General features: G+C 44.1%; 1 protein-coding gene across 1 annotated transcript; it reads left to right on the forward strand.

Annotated features, from left to right (window-relative positions):
- The first annotated feature begins 6,306 nt into the window (after positions 1-6,306).
- On the forward strand, positions 6,307-13,674 carry LOC310810434 (G-protein coupled receptor family C group 6 member A-like). The gene is made up of 7 exons (XM_083678196.1): positions 6,307-6,592; positions 8,442-8,739; positions 8,869-9,732; positions 9,912-10,127; positions 11,404-11,527; positions 11,763-12,067; positions 12,172-13,674. Exons 1-7 carry the CDS (start codon positions 6,390-6,392, stop codon positions 12,949-12,951), a joined length of 2,790 nt encoding a protein of 929 aa, XP_083534322.1. The 5' UTR covers positions 6,307-6,389; the 3' UTR covers positions 12,952-13,674.
- The last annotated feature ends 4,671 nt before the right edge of the window (positions 13,675-18,345 follow it).

An 18,345-nucleotide genomic window follows, 5' to 3' on the forward strand; every position in this document is an offset into this window, starting at 1 on the left:
GCAGAAGCTCAGACCGATGACTTAGCCGTGGGTTTCCTGGAGGTTTTCCCAACGTGCGCTGTCACGCGAGCTCAGTCCCGAAAGTTGAGTGACGCGGTTGACTTATCTGACTCCGTTCTTGGCACAGAATTGGCAACGGATGAATTTGTTAGTTCTACCCTTGAACCTCCTCCACACCCTGATAAAGACCCCGCCAGAGAGTGCGCTGGCCCCAGTTCTGACACATTGAAATTGCCTATCACTCGTGATAAGCTGGTAGCTGCACAGAAGATAGATGCTACTCTTAGGAAGTGCTATGTGAACGCTGTTTCTCCGGAGGGAGTTAACAAAACGAATGTAGCGCACTTCATAGTCAAGGACCTTCTCATGCGAAAGTGGACTTCCCGTCGTGATTCAGAACAGGACTGGAGTATCATTTATCAGATTGTTGTACCCATGGCATACCGACAGCATGTTTTATCTCTGGCTCATGATCACCTATGGTCTGGCCATTTAGGTATCACGAAGACCTACGATAGAATTCTTAGGCATTTCTTTTGGCCAGGTCGAAAACAAGATGTAGCTCAGTTCTGTCGTACCTGCCACACCTGTCAGATCACAGGGAAACCAAATCAAGTCATCCCTCCTGCTCCCCTCTGTCCAATACCTGTGCTGGGTGAGCCTTTTGAGCATGTGCTGGTAGATTGTGTTGGCCCGTTACCTAAGTCTAAGACTGGTAACCAGTTTTTATTGACAATTATGTGCGTGGCTACGCGCTATCCAGAAGCTATTCCTCTAAGGAAAATCACTGCTCAGTCAGTGGTCAAGGCCTTGATTAAGTTTTTTTCGACATTTGGACTCCCGAAAGTTGTACAAACGGATCAGGGTTCCAATTTTCTTTCAAATGTTTTTAAGCAAGTGTTAACGTCGTTATCGATTACACACCGAGTTTCTAGTACCTACCATCCTGAGTCGCAGGGTGCACTCGAACGATGGCATCAAACTTTTAAATCCATGCTGCGGAAATACTGTTTTGAAACTGGAAACGACTGGGATGAGGGTGTTCCTTTTGCTTTGTTTGCAGTTCGTGAGATTGTTCAGGAGTCTCTAGGATTTAGTCCAGCTGACCTTGTCTTCGGACATACGGTACGCGGACCTCTCGGAGTTCTAAAAGATCAGCTATGCTCGGGTAGTGCTTCATCACAAAGCGTGTTGGCTTATGTGAGCAGGTTTCGTGAGCGGTTACACAGTGCCTGCGCTCTAGCTAAAGACGCTCTCTCCTCCTCCCAGAAACGGATGAAGCGTCGCTTTGATGAGAAGGCAGTCCCACGTTCGTTGCAACCAGGTGACCAGGTTTTAGTTCTGTTACCTATTCCAGGTTCCTCTCTCTCTGCCCGTTTCTCAGGTCCATACTCTGTAGAACGGAAGTTGAGTAACACCGATTACGTAATCCAGACTCCCGATCGGAGACGCAAGTCTCGAGTTTGCCACATTAACATGCTAAAATTATATCATGCCAGAGGCCAAACTCAGAAGGAAACCCCAGATGAGACTGCAGGGCCCGCCGTCAAGTCTGCTGTTCCTGCTGTATTGGTTCCAGGTAATGTTCTTGTGGGTGACGAGGATGGCTTGGAGGTGCGTAATGCTCCCCAACAGACCCCTCGGTTACTAAACTCTGAAATGCTGTTAGCTCTTGACTTGCACTTGTCTTATCTGGATAGTGATCAGAAAGTCAGCATCATAACCTTGATACAAGCGTTCCCTTGTCTGTTCGGTGATGTTCCTACTCGGACCACCGTTCTTGAACATGATATAGATGTGGGAGATGCCCGTCCTATTAAGCAGCATCCATACCGTGCTAATTCGACAAAAAGATCAGTCATGAAACAGGAAGTTGCTTATTTAGTTGGTAATAATCTGGCTACCTCCAGCTCTAGTCCTTGGAGTTCACCCTGCCTCTTGGTTCCTAAACCAGATGGCACGTTTCGTTTTTGCACCGATTACCGGAAGGTGAACAATGTTACAGTTTCAGACTCATATCCATTACCACGTCTGGATGATTGTGTAGACACCATCGGGTCTGCCCGTTTTGTATCCAAGTTGGATTTATTAAAGGGCTACTGGCAAGTCCCTCTTACCGCTCGTGCTTCAATTATTTCTGCATTTGTTACCCCTGATCATTTTAAGCAATATTCTGTTATGGCGTTTGGAATGCGCAACGCACCTGCCACATTCCAGCGCTTGGTGAATATTGTTTTAGCAGATGTCCCACACTGTACTGCATACCTGGATGATGTGGTGGTGTATTCCCCAGATTGGGCTGCCCATGTCACCACGTTAAGAACTGTGTTTCAGCGTTTAGCGGAGGCTTCCCTAACGCTGAATTTAGCTAAATGTGAGTTCGGTAAGGCTACTGTAACTTACCTTGGTAAACAGGTTGGGGGAGGTGAAGTGCGACCCGTGGAAGCTAAAGTGGCCGCTATCACTACCTTCCCAGTGCCAACCACCCGCCGTGAGCTGCGTCGCTTTTTAGGTATGGCAGGTTATTATCGTGGATTTTGCCGGAACTTTTCCTCTGTTGTTGCCCCACTGACTAACCTGCTGAGCCCCCATGTCTCATTTGCGTGGTCTAAGGACTGCCAGCATGCTTTTGATTGTGCGAAAGCTTTGCTGTGCAGTACCCCTGTTCTTACGGCCCCGGATTTTGAGAAACCGTTCAAAATGGAGGTCGACGCAAGTGGAGTAGGTGCTGGAGCTGTTCTGATACAGGAAGATTCAAATGGTCTGGACCATCCAGTTTGTTACTTCTCGCGGAAGTTTAACAAGTGCCAGGCTCGTTACTCGACCATAGAGCAAGAAACATTAGCTTTATTATTTGCTCTTCAGTTCTTTGAGGTTTATCTCGGCTCCAGTGCTAACCCCATCATCGTTTTTACGGATCACAATCCATTAGTATTCCTCAGTAGGATGTACAATCAGAACCAACGGCTCATGCGTTGGGCGCTAATTGTACAAGCTTATAATTTAGAAATTCATCATAAGAAAGGCTCCGAAAATGTTTGTGCTGATGCCCTTTCGCGTGTGTACTGTTGAGCTCACCTCTGTGTTTGCACCGACTTTTTGTTATATATATATATATATATATGTTTTGTTTTTTTTCATTATGCGAATTATTAGCCGAGTTGTCACAAGCCGATAGATGCTTGTTCTTTTATGTGTGGGGGTGTTACGTTCCCACTCCTACATGTGCGTTTCCTTGTTGTGTTTTGTGTTTCCTTCTGTTTTTTCCCTTGACCTGTCATTCTACATTCAGGTGTCCGTCAGCAATTGGCCATTCGTCCCCATCAGTCATCACCATTCCTGACCAATCAGAGGGCTGTCCGTGTCATTTAAAAGCTCCGCTGGACTTCCCCTCGGGAGTCGACCCAGTTGTACCGTAGCTTATGTTTGCTGTCGATTCGCTGTTGCTTAGTTGTTCCAAACCTCCGACGTACTTATTTACATTTAGTTTTATTTTGGTATACTTACGTCATTGTTTACGTATAGTTTTTTTCTCAATATTTGTCTGTCTATTAAATGTACGCCATAGGGGTAAGGTGAATAGGTAAGAGACCCATGGGTTTACTTTTCCAACACGTAGGCTCATCTCTGTTACAATTCACCAGGTTAGGAGTGGGTGCCGCCCCATGTATGTTCTAGCCTAGTGTAGCATAGCCCTTTAGCATAGCCCCGGTAGTATAGCTTACTATTGCACTAGTTTAGGATATCACCTTTGTTTATGATTTCTTTGCTTTGGCGCCGCTCATAGTTCCCTTTTCTCCTTGGCGTGTGTCTTGTGTTGTGTTTTCCCAGAGGAAATAAATAATTGTATATAGTTTACATTGTGGTTTGTGCCTGTTTAATTCCTACAATAAGTCCGATGCACTACCTTTTTGTTGCGACTCCTCTACCGCCCCTAGACGTAGACGAGTTGTCATCTGGAGTCGTAACAATGATACTATAATATAAAAAAAAAATTCAGGTTAGAATATAATCATTGATTAGACTTTGAAATGATACAAAGTCTTTATAGGAAGCAATTCAAGTTTTTTATTAAAAACAAATCTGTTTGCTTATTTGCATACATATTTATTTTTCATATTATCACATTGTTGAGTAATCCCTAAGCCCTTCCTCAGCTGGCTGTAGTAGTTTGTGTTTTGAATAAGGACCTACCTTGTGCTCTTTTCCTCATCTGAACGTTTTTCTTTTCTCCTGCCAGTGCCACCTCCCCCTGTGGTATATGTTAGATCAAGTCAGTCATAATGATGACTTTCATTCCAGTTCAAGGCCCAGGGGGCAGCATCCACCTGGGGAATGTCGCTGGTAATTGTAGTGGCTGACCAATTATCAACCTTGGGTGCACAGTCCATCAGAGCCCAAGATGTAGCAATTCCTCTAGTGAAATGTACCTGGATTCCCAAAGGGGGCTGCAGGCTTTTTAGAACTTCATTCATTCATTAGTTTGCATGATACAGCACATCGCCGTCCTAGCACTGGTTTGTTTCATTTTCACCTTCAAGGGGCAGAAAAATACTAGAGACATACAACAAGGCCAAGTCTCCTGGGTGATCTACCTCATCTCCTGGGTGATCTTTGTGCCTGTCTACGCCACCACCTCTGGGAAGTACCTGCCAGCGGTAGAGATGGTGGTCATCCTCATCTCCAACTACGGCATCCTTAGCTGTCACTTCCTCCCCAGGTGCTACATCATCCTCTTCAGGAGAGAGCACAACACCAAGAACGCCTTCATGCAGAGTGTGTCCGATTACTTTAGCAGAAGCACTGGCATCTCAGTGTCGGAGAACTCTAACATACAAGGTGAAAACAGCAGTCAGCACTACTGTGCCAGTCCACCTTCTATCTTCCTGCTCCAGCCAACAGAACCAGAAGAACCTCAGAAGAACCTTACTATACTAACCCAGCACATTGACAATGCTAATGCCAACCAGACTAGTATAGACCGATTGTCACAGACAGGCTGACACAATCTGGTCATCTTACAAGACGTTTTCTCTGTTAATTTTCTCTGTTAATATCAAACAGTGTATGATGCTTAAAATGTATGTACTGTATGTTTGAGTTATGTTAATATTCATTCCTATTCCTGATTTTTTAGAGCTGTACTTCCAGACTGAGTCAAACGCTCAAATGACATGCTGCCTGTCAACACTAAGCCTAATGATTTCTGATTTGTGTTGAAAATGCAAAGCCATTGCCATCAGGCTACATGTTACCACTAGGTTACTACCAATACTGGACCGCGTAGTGTCCTTATGAGTGAAGGAGGAGAACACTTGTGAACAAAAGGACAAGTGGCAGAAAGGAGAGCTGCATAATTATCTAAGGAGTACACACAATAGCCCACTAAGACAGGAGTACAATGAAATAACCAATCAAGCAAGTATTCATATGCTTGACATTTGATTAATATCAACAAACATGCAGTCAGTAAATCAACCAATCTAGCCACTACATAGACATACATACATCAGACTCAGCACAATGCAACATTCTAAAACAATAAATCCAATGAAATTCATAGATTGGAGGGAAATTACTCAGATTAAGGATGAGTAGTTGATTACATCACTGTTGCTTGTAATGTAAAATACTACATTTAATACTTTATTGAGCTATCATCATGGATTAGACTATATGTGATATTTGACAACTTGAGTTCCCTGTAGTGGATATTGTGTTAGAAAATAATATACTACACCATTCTCTTAACAACAAACACTGAACCACAAGCAACTTGGAATCAGCTATGTTATTTGAATAGGTCAGGTGATCATCTTATGAGCACATTTCCGGTAAAGCTGTCATGAGTCACGGGGTACCCTCATCTTTCATGTTCACTTCGAAATGCTTTCACAAAACAGATAAATATCAGCTGTTTTACATTGGATTCTTGGATTTGATTGTGTTAAATCCTGACATAATGTCTGTGTGTAGGTTTTTGTATTATGTGTGCCTGCTTTTAAAAAAAACTAAACTAAATTTGAACTGCAACCTGTAACCATGGGTCATATGAGTCAGTCTAGCTGTCACTCATAGTGAGTGGGTGGGACTAAGAGAAGGGGGCGAGGATATGCAGGTATTGGACGGTGTGTAGCAGTAAGCAACAGGTGTGTTTATACTGAGGATGCTAATATAACACTGAGTCAGTCTGCCAGAGAGGCTCACTGAGGGTGTGTGTGTGTGTGTGTGTTAGAGAGAGACAGAGAGAGATACAGACAGGCAGAAAGAGACAGGCAGACAAAGACACAGAGAGAGAGAGAGCGAGAGAGGCAGAGGCTGAGAACAAAAGAAGTTAGTGAGAGAAACTGTGAAATAGAGAAAGATAAACAGAGAATCTGAGAGGAATAATGGTCCACATGTGTGATGTGTTGTTCCTGTTCATCACACTGTCTCTGCTGGAGATGGAGGGAGGACAAGCCACTGTGGAGGGATTCAAACCAGCAAGAGTCACAGCCCCCGGAGACATCATCATTGGGGGGCTCTTCCCCATCCACAAGGGGGTGGAGAAATCCACCAATTACTCCGCCCCCCATATACCACACTGTGTCGGGTGAGTGTCCAAGATAGAGGATAGGAGGTCCTTCTCTTTTACTTTCTCTTTCATCATCTTTTCCACTTTTTCCTAATCCTCTTGCTCTGTAATCTGACCATTATGTAATCTCAGAACCCACAATCTACTGCTGATTTAGCGACTAACTATTGTGATTTTTTGTTGTTGTATATCCTTGGTGTGTGTGTGTGTGTGTGTGCGTGCGTGTGTGTGCGTGTGTGTGTGTGCTTGTGTGTGTGCAGTGGCATAATTACAACATGACTTTCAGGGGGTCACTGTTTTGATAATAAATATTTTGGTCTAACATTGCAGCTGTTTAGACCAGTGTTTTTCAACCTTTTTTGAGCCACGGCACATTTTTTACATTGGAAGAATCTTGCGGCACACCACCAACCAAAAATGTTACAAAATGACACTCTGTAGCCTGATACAGTATATATAATTACAATATTAGTCTCTAATGGCATCTCCATCCACAAAACGCACAATGGCCAAGAGCTGAGAATGTCCACTAATATCCGTAGACTCATCAAGTTGCAACGCAAATTTCCTACTGATGCGTATCTTTCCCAAAACATGACTTTCGATGTCTGTACACATGTCATCAATACGCCTGGCAATTGTGTTATCTGAGAGCTGGACTTTAGCTATGTCTTTAACCGCGTCAGGGCCGAGCATCTCGTTGACAATGGCTTTGCAGGCAGGTAGTATTAATGTCTCTGCCACAGAGTGGGACTTTTTTGATTTAGCTACGAGTTCAGCAACTAGGTAACTAGCTTTGAGGGCTTTCTCATTTACCTTTGTGGTTTTTCTCATAAAAGTTGCCTGTTTCTCTGTGATTTCACGCAGGCGAACAAAATAGTCCATCGGCTTGTTTTGAAGCGACGGGTGTTTCGTTTGGAGATGGCGTTTAAGCTTGCTTGGCACCATGGCGCTGTTGGACAGCTTCTCGCCACACACCAAGCATAATGGAGTCGGGGTCGTCTCATCCCCGGTGAAAGTAAATCCGAACGAAAGATAGCTTTCGCTGTATTGCCTCGAGCTCACCGTCTTTGCTTTCTTTTTACCACCACTCATACTAGGGCCTTCACCTGGGTCAGAATCTTGTCCAGGGCCCAGTTCGGAGTTTGCATTTTTCCATTTTAAAAACTTCTCTATCACTGTCAACCACGACCTGTCGCATGCGTCACTAATTCTCTTGTCTCTATGCAGGAAAGAGGCAATTAGCTACCTGCTGCCACCCGGACGAATATTACATTACTCTGCCAGTCACTATATTACAGCACAGACACTCGACAATGGCATATTATTTGCAGATAATAATTAATAAATGTTAATTAAAAAAAAGTGAAATTGGATAATTTCTCACGGCACACCCAACGATCTCTCACGGCACACTAGTGTGCCGCGGCACAGCGGTTGGGAAACGCTGGTTTAGACACACTTGGAAATATCATGCAATTGTAGTGTCACATATGTAGCACCCAACAAAAGGAAGCACAACGCATCCATGCGCACTCTAGTAATTAACTGGAGTCTGAACATTTTAGAATTCTCATCTTTATATGTATTGAACATAATTAACTTTGAATGCAGCTGCAGTCAGGGAAATTCTATAAAACCAGTATTTACACAGACCCCCCCCCCCCCCCCCCACACACACACATTTTACTTTTGATGCATTTGGGGGAGTTTATGTCTCTTTCAGAGGAGCTCAGCTCCCCCTTAATTTCATGCATGCTTATGTGTGATTCGTATTGCATGGATCTGTGAGCATAGAGAGAGACAGAGTGATGACATTTGAGAGTTGATTTTGACAGATTAATGCTTTATTTGCCTTCTGTAACAGGTTCAACACAGGTGGTGTCACCATGGCCCTGGCTATGATCCAGGCTGTAGAGGCTGCCAACAGATCTCCTGTCCTGGACCAGCTTGGGATCAGGCTGGGCTACCGCATCCACGACTCCTGTTCTGATGTCACCACTGCACTCAGGGCCTCTGCAGACTTCACACAGAAGCCAATGGGCTGTGGGGGCGGGGCAAACAACTACACCTGTAACCAAGCTATTATGGCTGTCATTGGGGGATCGCAATCTGAAGTGTCCATCGCCGTTGCCAGGCAACTGAACCTGGAGCTGATTCCACAGGTAATCAATGAAGTGATCAATTGATACCATTCATCACAGTGTGGGTCAAGTGTTGATGACTGACCAACATACCTGACTTGTACAGTATGTAATACATTGAATAGATTGAAAAGCTTTTTTTTATTGCAGATCAGCTACTTATCTACTGCCATCATTCTGAGCGACAAGACTCGCTTCCCTGCGTTCATGAGGACAGTTCCTAGCGACCTGTACCAGACGCGAGCCATGGTCAAGCTCCTGAGTGACAGAGACTGGAACTGGGTGGGCGTGGTCACCACAGATGGAGACTATGGACGTTCGGCCCTGGACAGCTTTGTGTCACAGGCCATGGAAGCAGGCATCTGTGTTGCCTTCAAAGAGATCCTGCCGGACTCCCTGACCAGCCCTGAGGTTGGCCATGCGGTCAAACAGGCGGCCAGCAGCCTCCGTAGTAACACCAAGGTTAAGGTGGTGGTGTCGTTCACCAATCCCACCCACATGAGGTATCTGTTCCAAGAACTGAGGGGCCAGGGGATGGGGTCAGGGTCAGGGTCAAAGACTGGGTTAGGGTCAAGGCTTGGGACTGGCTCAATGCTGGGGTCAGGGTCAGGGTTGAGACTTTGGTCGGGGGACAGGGTGTGGGTGGCCAGTGACAGCTGGTCCACCTCCAACGAGGTTCTGGAACAGCTGGACCTGACAGACGTAGGACATGTGGTGGGGTTCACCTTCAAGAGTGGTGACCTAACCCCCTTGAATCAATACATGGAGAGTCAGGTGGTCAGCGATAATGTTACAGGGAACAACTCTTTCCTGGAGAAGTTTTTCAGCCTGTGGGGTGGTGTGGGAGACCGCAAGCTGGCATCAGAGGCAATTAACATCCAGAGGAACCACACCCACACCCACACAGACACGGTCTTCAGTGTGGAGATGGCTGTGAGTGCAATCGCCCATGCAGTGACTGGTATCTGCAGGACCAGAGACTGCAAGAGACCGGACACAGTCCAACCCTGGGAGGTACTGGACTTTACTTTACTCTCTTCTACTCTACTCTACTCTAGTCTACTCTACTCTACTCTACCCTGTTCTACTCTACTCTACTGTACTTTCTTTAGATACTTTTTGTTCACACTCCTTTGGAAAACAATGTCAGAATCTCACATGGCTTACAGTAAATTTCTTTGCACTTCTCTCAGGTTCTGGAAGCTCTGCATAAAACTCAGTTTAAGCAGGAGGGGAAAAGCTACAGGTTTGACAAGAATGGGGACATCAACCTTGGCTATGACATCACTCTGTGGAGGTCTGACAAGGGGACTGTCTATATCCACGACATTATGGCTGAGTACCACACAAACAACAACAGCTTCACCTACACCAATGACCAAACCAGGAAGCAGCTCTGGGACCTGAGGGTAAACTCTCTTGACAGCAGTGTTATGTTTCTGTTGGTGTGGCTGACTGTCACATCACTCAGCAGGTTGACATAAAGTTTAGTAAACTTTGTTCTAAGGGCAGAAATAATCTGATTGTCAGTGAGCGGAGTTTAACAGACTTAACAACTTTTTAAAACATGGTGAGAATTTTGTAAATAAAACTTGGAGTTACAAGTTGTGTCATTTTAAAATCATTATTGAGTTACAGTAGTCAGACAGGTGACAATATCTCTAAGAAACAACTGCTCTCCTGACTTGAAACAAAGTATAAAATGTTAAGTTGAAAAAGCTATATGAACTAACTGGCTAGCAGATAGCTATCTCTTATTAATGTTGACTCATAGAATAGAGCTATTTTGACAGCTATGTCTGAAATATACCAGTCAGTCAGCTTCCCCTGATGTTATCAAAACAGTTAGTGGAAGCTATATAAACTTAAACTTGGGAATGGACTGTAATGCTTTTGTGGGGGCAAAAACATAAAATTCTAAGCTAAACGTAGCTTAGCTGAGCAGAGCACTACCTCCTTGAATTATAAAATAGAACTGTCCTCGAGGCAGCCATTGGAATTCATTGTTTAAAGGCTTCCCCTGGGGCAGTAATGTTAGTTTGGGTCAAGATCACATTAGTAAGAGGTAGCTATCTGCTTAGCTAATTCAGTTTAGCTTAGCATGTTCTGTTTGTAAAAGCCCATTCCCATTTTTAAATGTATATAGCTTATTGAACAAAATATTTTTGATAAAGTCAGTGGGAGCTGTCTTACTGATATCTTTGAGATGTAGCTAGCTAGCTAGCTCTATTCTATGACTCTATTCTGAACATTAGTAAGAGATAGCTATCTGCTGGCCAGTTAGCTCTATTTCGCTGCATTTTTTTCATATAGCTTATTCAACTTAACATTTAAATAAAATAAATGTTAGCTGACTTATTTTAATATTTTACACCTATACAATAATGATTTAAAAACTTTACACATCTTGTTTTATTTTCAAGATTCTCATTTCATTACCCACATTCACAGTCGATTCCCGCATGCACGAGTCATACGCACGCAGACACAGAAGGGAATATCATTCACACACATACTGGTGGTCTTGTGGTGGTGTCGCCAGACAAATGTAAAAAGAGACAGAAATAGACTATCGGCCAAAGGCAGAAGCAACAAACAAATTTGACAACCAAAAGATTTGCATATACTGGCAACACCACGAAAAATACTAGTACAGTACAATCTGACTGTGAATGTTGTCCTCAGCATGTGGTGTCCAAGTGCTCAGATAGCTGTGTTCCTGGAGAGTTTAAGAAGACAGCTGAGGGTCAACACACCTGCTGCTATGAGTGCAGCAACTGTACTGAGAACCACTACTCCAACAAGACAGGTTAGATTTCTCTTGTTGTGGATTTATTCTGTTATTTTTTCAGACAATATGAGGCATGATATTGCCATTTTTGTTTCAATGTTCTGCCCCACCATGGGATATCTAACTACAGTATAATGTTCCTCTATGGCCAAAACACTCTTCCTATGCTTCCCCATGTCCACACTGCAGCATCAAGTTATAGCCTATATTCATCATGGCTGTTGTTAAAACAATTGACTGTGTCTGTCCTAAGACATGGACCAGTGTCTGAGATGTGACCCAGAGAGAGAGTGGTCTTCAGCAGGGAGCTCCGTGTGCATCGCCAAGACACTGGAGTTCTTGAACTGGAATGACGGCTTTGCCGTGGTCCTGCTGACCCTCTCTGCCCTGGGCATAGTCCTGGTGCTCCTGGTGGGTGCGCTGTTCCTGCATCAGCGCCACACCCCCGTGGTGAGGGCTGCTGGTGGCTGGCTGTGCCAGCTCATCCTGGTCTCCTTGGTGGGAAGCTTCATCAGCGCGTCGTTCTTCGTGGGCCGCCCCAGCAACCTCCAATGTAAGGTAGGTTATCTGTTACCTCTACCTAACTACAGAGTGAAACGGAGCTGAGCTGTACTGGGTCATTCATTCAGTCATTCATTGATTTGTCTGTTCATTCGCTCCAGGTGCAGCAGGTGCTGTATGGCCTCAGCTTCACCCTGTGTGTCTCCTGCATCCTGGTCAAGTCTCTGAAGATCCTATTGGCATTCCAGTTCAACCCAGGACTAAAGGATGTGCTGCGGAGGCTCTACCAGCCCTATGCCATCATCTCTGTCTGCGTAGTGCTGCAGGCCATCACCTGTACACTCTGGCTGGTCCTCAAGAGTCCTTGGACCAAGATCACTGTGCTCCCCACCATCTTGCGGGTGGAGTGCGACGTGGGCTCGTACGTGGCGTTCGCGGTGATGCTGGGGTACATCGCTGTCCTTGCGCTGGTGTGTTTCGTCTGCGCCTTCAAGGGGCGGAAACTTCCGGAGAAATACAACGAGGCCAAGTTCATCACCTTCGGCATGCTCCTCTACCTCATCTCCTGGGTGATCTTTGTGCCTTTCTACGCCACCACCTCTGGGAAGTACCTGCCTGCGGTAGAGATGGTGGTCATCCTCATCTCCAACTACGGCATCCTTAGCTGTCACTTCTTCCCCAAGTGCTACATCATCCTCTTCAGGAGGAAGCACAACACCAAGAACGCCTTCATGCAGAACGTCTATGAATACTCCAGAAAGGGCTGTGCCAGTCTACCTTCCATCTTCCTGCCCCAGCCAAAAGCACCAGCAGAACCTCAGAAGAACCTTACTACACTAACCCAGAACATTGACAATGCCACCCAGTCCAGTATAGACAGAGTGTTTGCCACAGGCGGGTTGACTCAACCTGATCTTCTTGTGAGAAGTTTTAGCATCTAGCCTAACAGATGAGTTGCGCATTTTCTGTCTTTATATCAAATAGTGTTTGATATCAAGAGATATCAAGAGAACTGTATGTACAAGTCAAGTCAAGTTTTTTTTTATTGGTCATATGCACAGGATACAATGAAATGCTTATTTTGGGAGCCTCCTAGTGCAGTGATAACACAGAAGTTACAAATATAATAACAGTATACAATAATCTAAGGTGCAATACCAGTATGAAGTCAACTTTTTCATGTATCAACTTGACTGCTGGCAACATTATTATGTTTGAGTTATGTTATTATGCAATTATGTTTGAGTTATGTTTGCACCATTATGTTGGTATTCAGGGTAAATTTGTCTTTGAACCTTTTTAGCTGTATGCTGTTCGAGGTATGCTCATCATATCATGTTTATACTGTCATGTTTTGTGCTGATTGTTTTATGCCTGACGTGTTATGTTAACAGTTATGTTTACACTGAGCCATGGCAGACACTAGGCCCTGACACAACATTCATCTTGTAGATAAAAGATACACAATATTCTATTTTATATTGAAATCCTGTCCGCAGTGAACCATCTAACCAGATGGATATGATGCAATTCATATTACCATTTCTAAATGAGCACTACTTTTTCTGTAAATGAGGGTTATTGATTCTAAAGGGTTTCTCAATAGTTTGGAATATTCTGAATTGCAAAATATGGATCGCTTATGTGTATTAAAACAAGTCTTGTTTTAATCTATTGTTGAGTGAATACCTACCTACCTATCTACTGTATGTGTCAGTAACAGCGTGATTATACATTTCACAAACACCCAAGTGTTTCTTGCTACTGGAAGATGGTGATTCAGTGTCTGCGTCTGTTCTTATACCATCACACTGTCTCTGGTCTGTTTGTCAACTCCACCTCATGAGCACAAACAGCGATACCACACTGTCCCCTTTGGCTGCAGGCCTAATGCCTTAGTGACACAGAAAGAAAGGAGAGTGAGAGTGCTGTTGGCATTTCCCCAGTTCCCAGACGCATGTGTTCATACTGTAGCGAGGCTATGTACACTGAGCTCTCTCCTCCATAGTCTCTGGGAAACTTCCTCTCTCTCAGACACATTCCTGCCACAGCGATTGTCATCAGTCATTTCAAAGCAGTTTTTGAGGTGTGTGTCACGACGGTTGAGAAACTTTGGTATGCCCCTAATGCCACAACAAAATGTGAAGATGAAGATGACATACAAACAAGAATAAGGAGCAGACGCACACAGTAGAGGACCTGCAACATACACTCAATACACAAGGATGATACACATTGCAAATTGCTTACATACTCACACATGCACTCACACACGCACACAGACAGACAAACGCAGGTACACGCATGGCATATATACATACACACATCACTAACTCTCATGCATAAATGGTTCCTCATAACTTGATGAAAAAAAGGTTATTTAATGTGTGTGAAAACATTCCACAACTGCTTCCAAAATATCGCTGGCATTCCTGATGTTCCAGCAATATTTGTTGTATTCATACTGTCACACAAACATTGATGGTAGGAGGACTATAACCTTCACCATAACTGCAACAAGAATGTTGGCAGATGATACACCTATGCAGAAGAAGGCTGATATCCTCACAAGGGCTGTAGAACTGACCTGATGATTGGGTTGAGAGAGTAGTGACAATTATGCAGAACCTTCTACGGTACAAAATCCCTGAGGGATGTAGAGTAAAGGATGGCCTATAGGCTAGAGCCAGATCCCTGCTAACGGCCTGACAACACACTGAGACCCGGAGAGACTGAAGAAGATCAGGGCTCGCTTTGACCTCCTCAGGTCGATAGAGTGCATATATGTATTTACAACCAAAAAATGGTGACTCTTAATATAGAATCTTCTTGAGCGTAGGTGTAATGCCAAAGTGACAGTGAAAACAAAAGTCATTGTTTGGAACAAGTAGTTATTTTTACATGGATTATTTTTGTGGTCAGTCTGCTAGCATAAGGTGATAATGGCTTCAGTCAAGTCTTCTCGTCATGTAGTTTCTTCTGAAAAATTTCCCTAACTGAACTTGCCAGTCCGGTTTTGCCTTGACACAGAGAGAGAGAGGGGGAGACCTGTCAGAGCAACATTGGTGCTGATGCTTGATACTATTTCTGAATGCATTAAAAATATCCTGACTTCCTTAATGATACCATCAGTAGATATGAAGATTTAAATGTGAACAGAAAAATGTTTTCACAGAAACTCATCACACCTTTATAACACTTCCAAACCCACCTCAGAGAAGGCAAAATACAATACTGAAATAGGATATCAGTGAAATTCCTCTCTTGTTATGGCCTTGGGCGGAAAGAGTGGACTTGGAGTTTAGAGATATTGAATGAGGGCATTCCTGATTCTCACTGGTTAGGTAAGGAGTGATGTGTTGATGGGGTGTTTTGCAAATTCTGTTGGCTACAATCAACCTTTGCTATTGTGGGCAAAACTGACTTGAAAATTAATGTTCTAAATTTGCATTCTGCATTGTTCTAAATATGTGCTTTCCGTTGGCACTCATGTAGAGACAGCAGGCAGACAACAGAAAGCACATGTTTTAATGAGGGCTATTATTATGGCATCAACCTGTGGCGTAGAGTCTGATTCTAGTGAATGGTGACTACGTTTTTGTGTTGTTGTTGTTGTTTTTGTTGTGTGTATTAAAAGATAGACGCCTCTAGGCTTGTGACATATGAAATACAGGTAGACTAATGGTCTAGTCTACTTGGTCAATTTCCTACAGAAGGCCTTTTTAGCTCTGTATCAAATCCAAAAGCAAACACAACAAAAATACATTCCCAAAAAGGAAAGAAAAAAAAGCACCTACCAAAACAAACAAAAAATATCATGCAATCATACAAACATGAGAAATCTTAGAAAACTATACACAATTAGATGTGCTTCTTAGGCAGGCAATATACACTCACCGCCACTTTATTAGGTACACCTTGCTAGTACCGGGTTGGACCGCCTTTTGCCTTCAGAACTGCCTTAATTCTTTGTGGCATAGATTCAACAAGGTGCTGGAAACATTCCTCAGAGATTTTGGTCCATATTGACATGATAGCATCACACAGTTGCTGCAGATTTGTCGGCTGCACATCCATGATGCGAATCTCCCGGTCCACCACATCCTAAAGGTGCTCTATTGGATTGAGATCTGGTGACTGTGGAGGCCATTTGAGTACAGTCATGTTCAAGAAACATGTTCATTGTCATGTTCAAGAAACCAGTTTGAGATGATGTGAGCTTTGTGACATGGCGCGTTATCCTGCTGGAAGTAGCCATCAGAAGATGGGTACACTGTGGTCATAAAGGGACAATACTCAGGTAGGCTGTGGCGTTTAAACGATGCTCAATTGGTACTAAGGGGCCCAAAATGTGCCAAGAAAATATCCCCCACACCATTACACCACCACCAATCCCAGTAGATCAGCAGTTTCTGAAATACTCAGACCAGCCCGTCTGGCACCAACAACCATGCCACGTTCAAAGTCACTTAAATCACCTTTCTTCCCCATTCTGATGCTCGGTTTGAATACATGCCTAAATGCATTGAGTTACTGCCATGTGATTGGCTGATTAGATATTTGCGTTAACGAGCAGTTGAACAGGTGTACCTAATAAAGTGGCCGTGAGTGTATACTGCCAGTTCACAAGTAACTTCAGTAAAGTAGACGAACAGTATGTGTGCTGTATGTTCACATGTAGGTGTAATGCCACAGTGACAGTGAAAACAATAGTCATTGTTTGGAACAAGTAGTCATTTTTACATGGATTATTTTTGTGGTCAGTCTGCTAGCATAAGGTGATAATGGCTTCAGTCAAGTCTTCTCGTCATGTAGTTTCTTCTGAAAAATTCCCCTAACTGAACTTGCCAGTCAGGTTTTGCCTTGACACAGAGAGAGAGAGGGGGAGACCTTTCCGTTGGCATTCATGTAGAGACAGCAGGCAGACAACAGGAAGCACATGTTTTAATGAGGGCTATTATTATGGCATCAACCTGTGACGTAGAGTCTGATTCTAGTGAATGGTGAACGTTTTTGTGTTGTTGTTGTAAAAACAGGCTAAACATGGAATTGTTCTACCATACCATGTGTGTGGATGTGGTTGACTGATGTCCAAATAATTTAACAGTTAAGTCAGAGACTATAATTTAATAGTTTCTGTGCTGGTAATGTGAATGGCATGGTAAATATGAATACTCAGTAACTTGTTACACCTTTTCTTGGAAGTGGGAACTTCTGTAAGTGGGAACTTCTTGCCTTAATTATTAAACCACATCTACGTATCTCCTCATGCCTTGCGTGAATGAGTGATTAATTGAAATACATTTTTAAGGCTGAATCATCCCCCTTCTGACTCACAGGTGGCAACACGTGTCTTCACATGTCTTGCAGACATTTCTGCTTAGATGTCAGCCCACCTCCTCAAGCTCAACCTTAACAAGACTGAGCTGCTCCTCCTCCCAGGGAAAGCCTGCTCTCTCCAAGACTTCTCCATCACAGTAGAGAATTCTACTATGATCTCCTCCCATACAGCCAAGAACCTTGGGGTGATCCTTGACAACCACTTATCGTGTGTGGCGAACATCACAGCGACAGCATGCGCCTGTAGATTCTTCCTCTACAACATCAGAAGGATACGTCCATTCCTCACCAGAGAAGCAGTACAACTTTTGGTCCAAACATTGTGATCTCTCGCCTTGACTACTGCAATGCACTCTTGGCCGGTCTCCCCACCTCCTCCATCAGGCCTCTGCAGCTCATCCAGAACACTGCCGCCCATCAGGTGTTCAATCTCCCCAAATTTTCCCGTCACTCCCCTCCTCTGCACCCTTCACTGGCTCCCGGTAGCAGCTTGCATCAGATTCAAGACCCTGGTGCTCGCCTATGGAACAGCCCCTCCCTACTTGCAAGCAATGGTCAGCCCCCAAACCCCTGCCCGATCACTACGCTCTTCCACCTCGGCTGGCCGCTACGTGGACGCAGCAGCCACACTACTCGGTCACAGCTTTTCACTGTCCTGGCGCCCCGCTGGTGGAACGAGCTTCCCACTGCTGTCATGACTGCAGAGTCACTACCAATCTTCCGCCATAGATTGACACCGGGAATGTGATGAAAGAAATAAAAGCATTTCACATTCTTAAAATAAAGTACCGATCCTAACTGACCTATAACAGGGAATGTTTACTAGGATTAAATGTCAGGAATTGTGAAAAACTGAGTTTAAATGTATTTGGCTAAAGTGTATGTAAACTTCCGACTTCAACTGTATCTGTGAGACCTGCTCTTTTATTACACTGAATCTAAAACACCATTCCACAACCCAGAAGAATACACACAGACAACAAAGACCAAGTGTG

Source organism: Argentina silus (assembly GCF_951799395.1).
Source record: "Argentina silus genome assembly, chromosome: 10".
Lineage (NCBI taxonomy): Eukaryota > Metazoa > Chordata > Actinopteri > Argentiniformes > Argentinidae > Argentina > Argentina silus.

Bases quoted from the DNA above. Each gene is read 5' to 3' on its own strand.
- LOC310810434 (XM_083678196.1), top strand. From the start codon at position 6,390: ATGGTCCACATGTGTGATGTGTTGTTCCTGTTCATCACACTGTCTCTG. The intron at 8,740-8,868 runs GTAATCAATGAA...TTTTTATTGCAG, and splicing joins ACCTGGAGCTGATTCCACAG to ATCAGCTACTTATCTACTGC. The intron at 11,528-11,762 runs GTTAGATTTCTC...GTCTGTCCTAAG, and splicing joins CCACTACTCCAACAAGACAG to ACATGGACCAGTGTCTGAGA.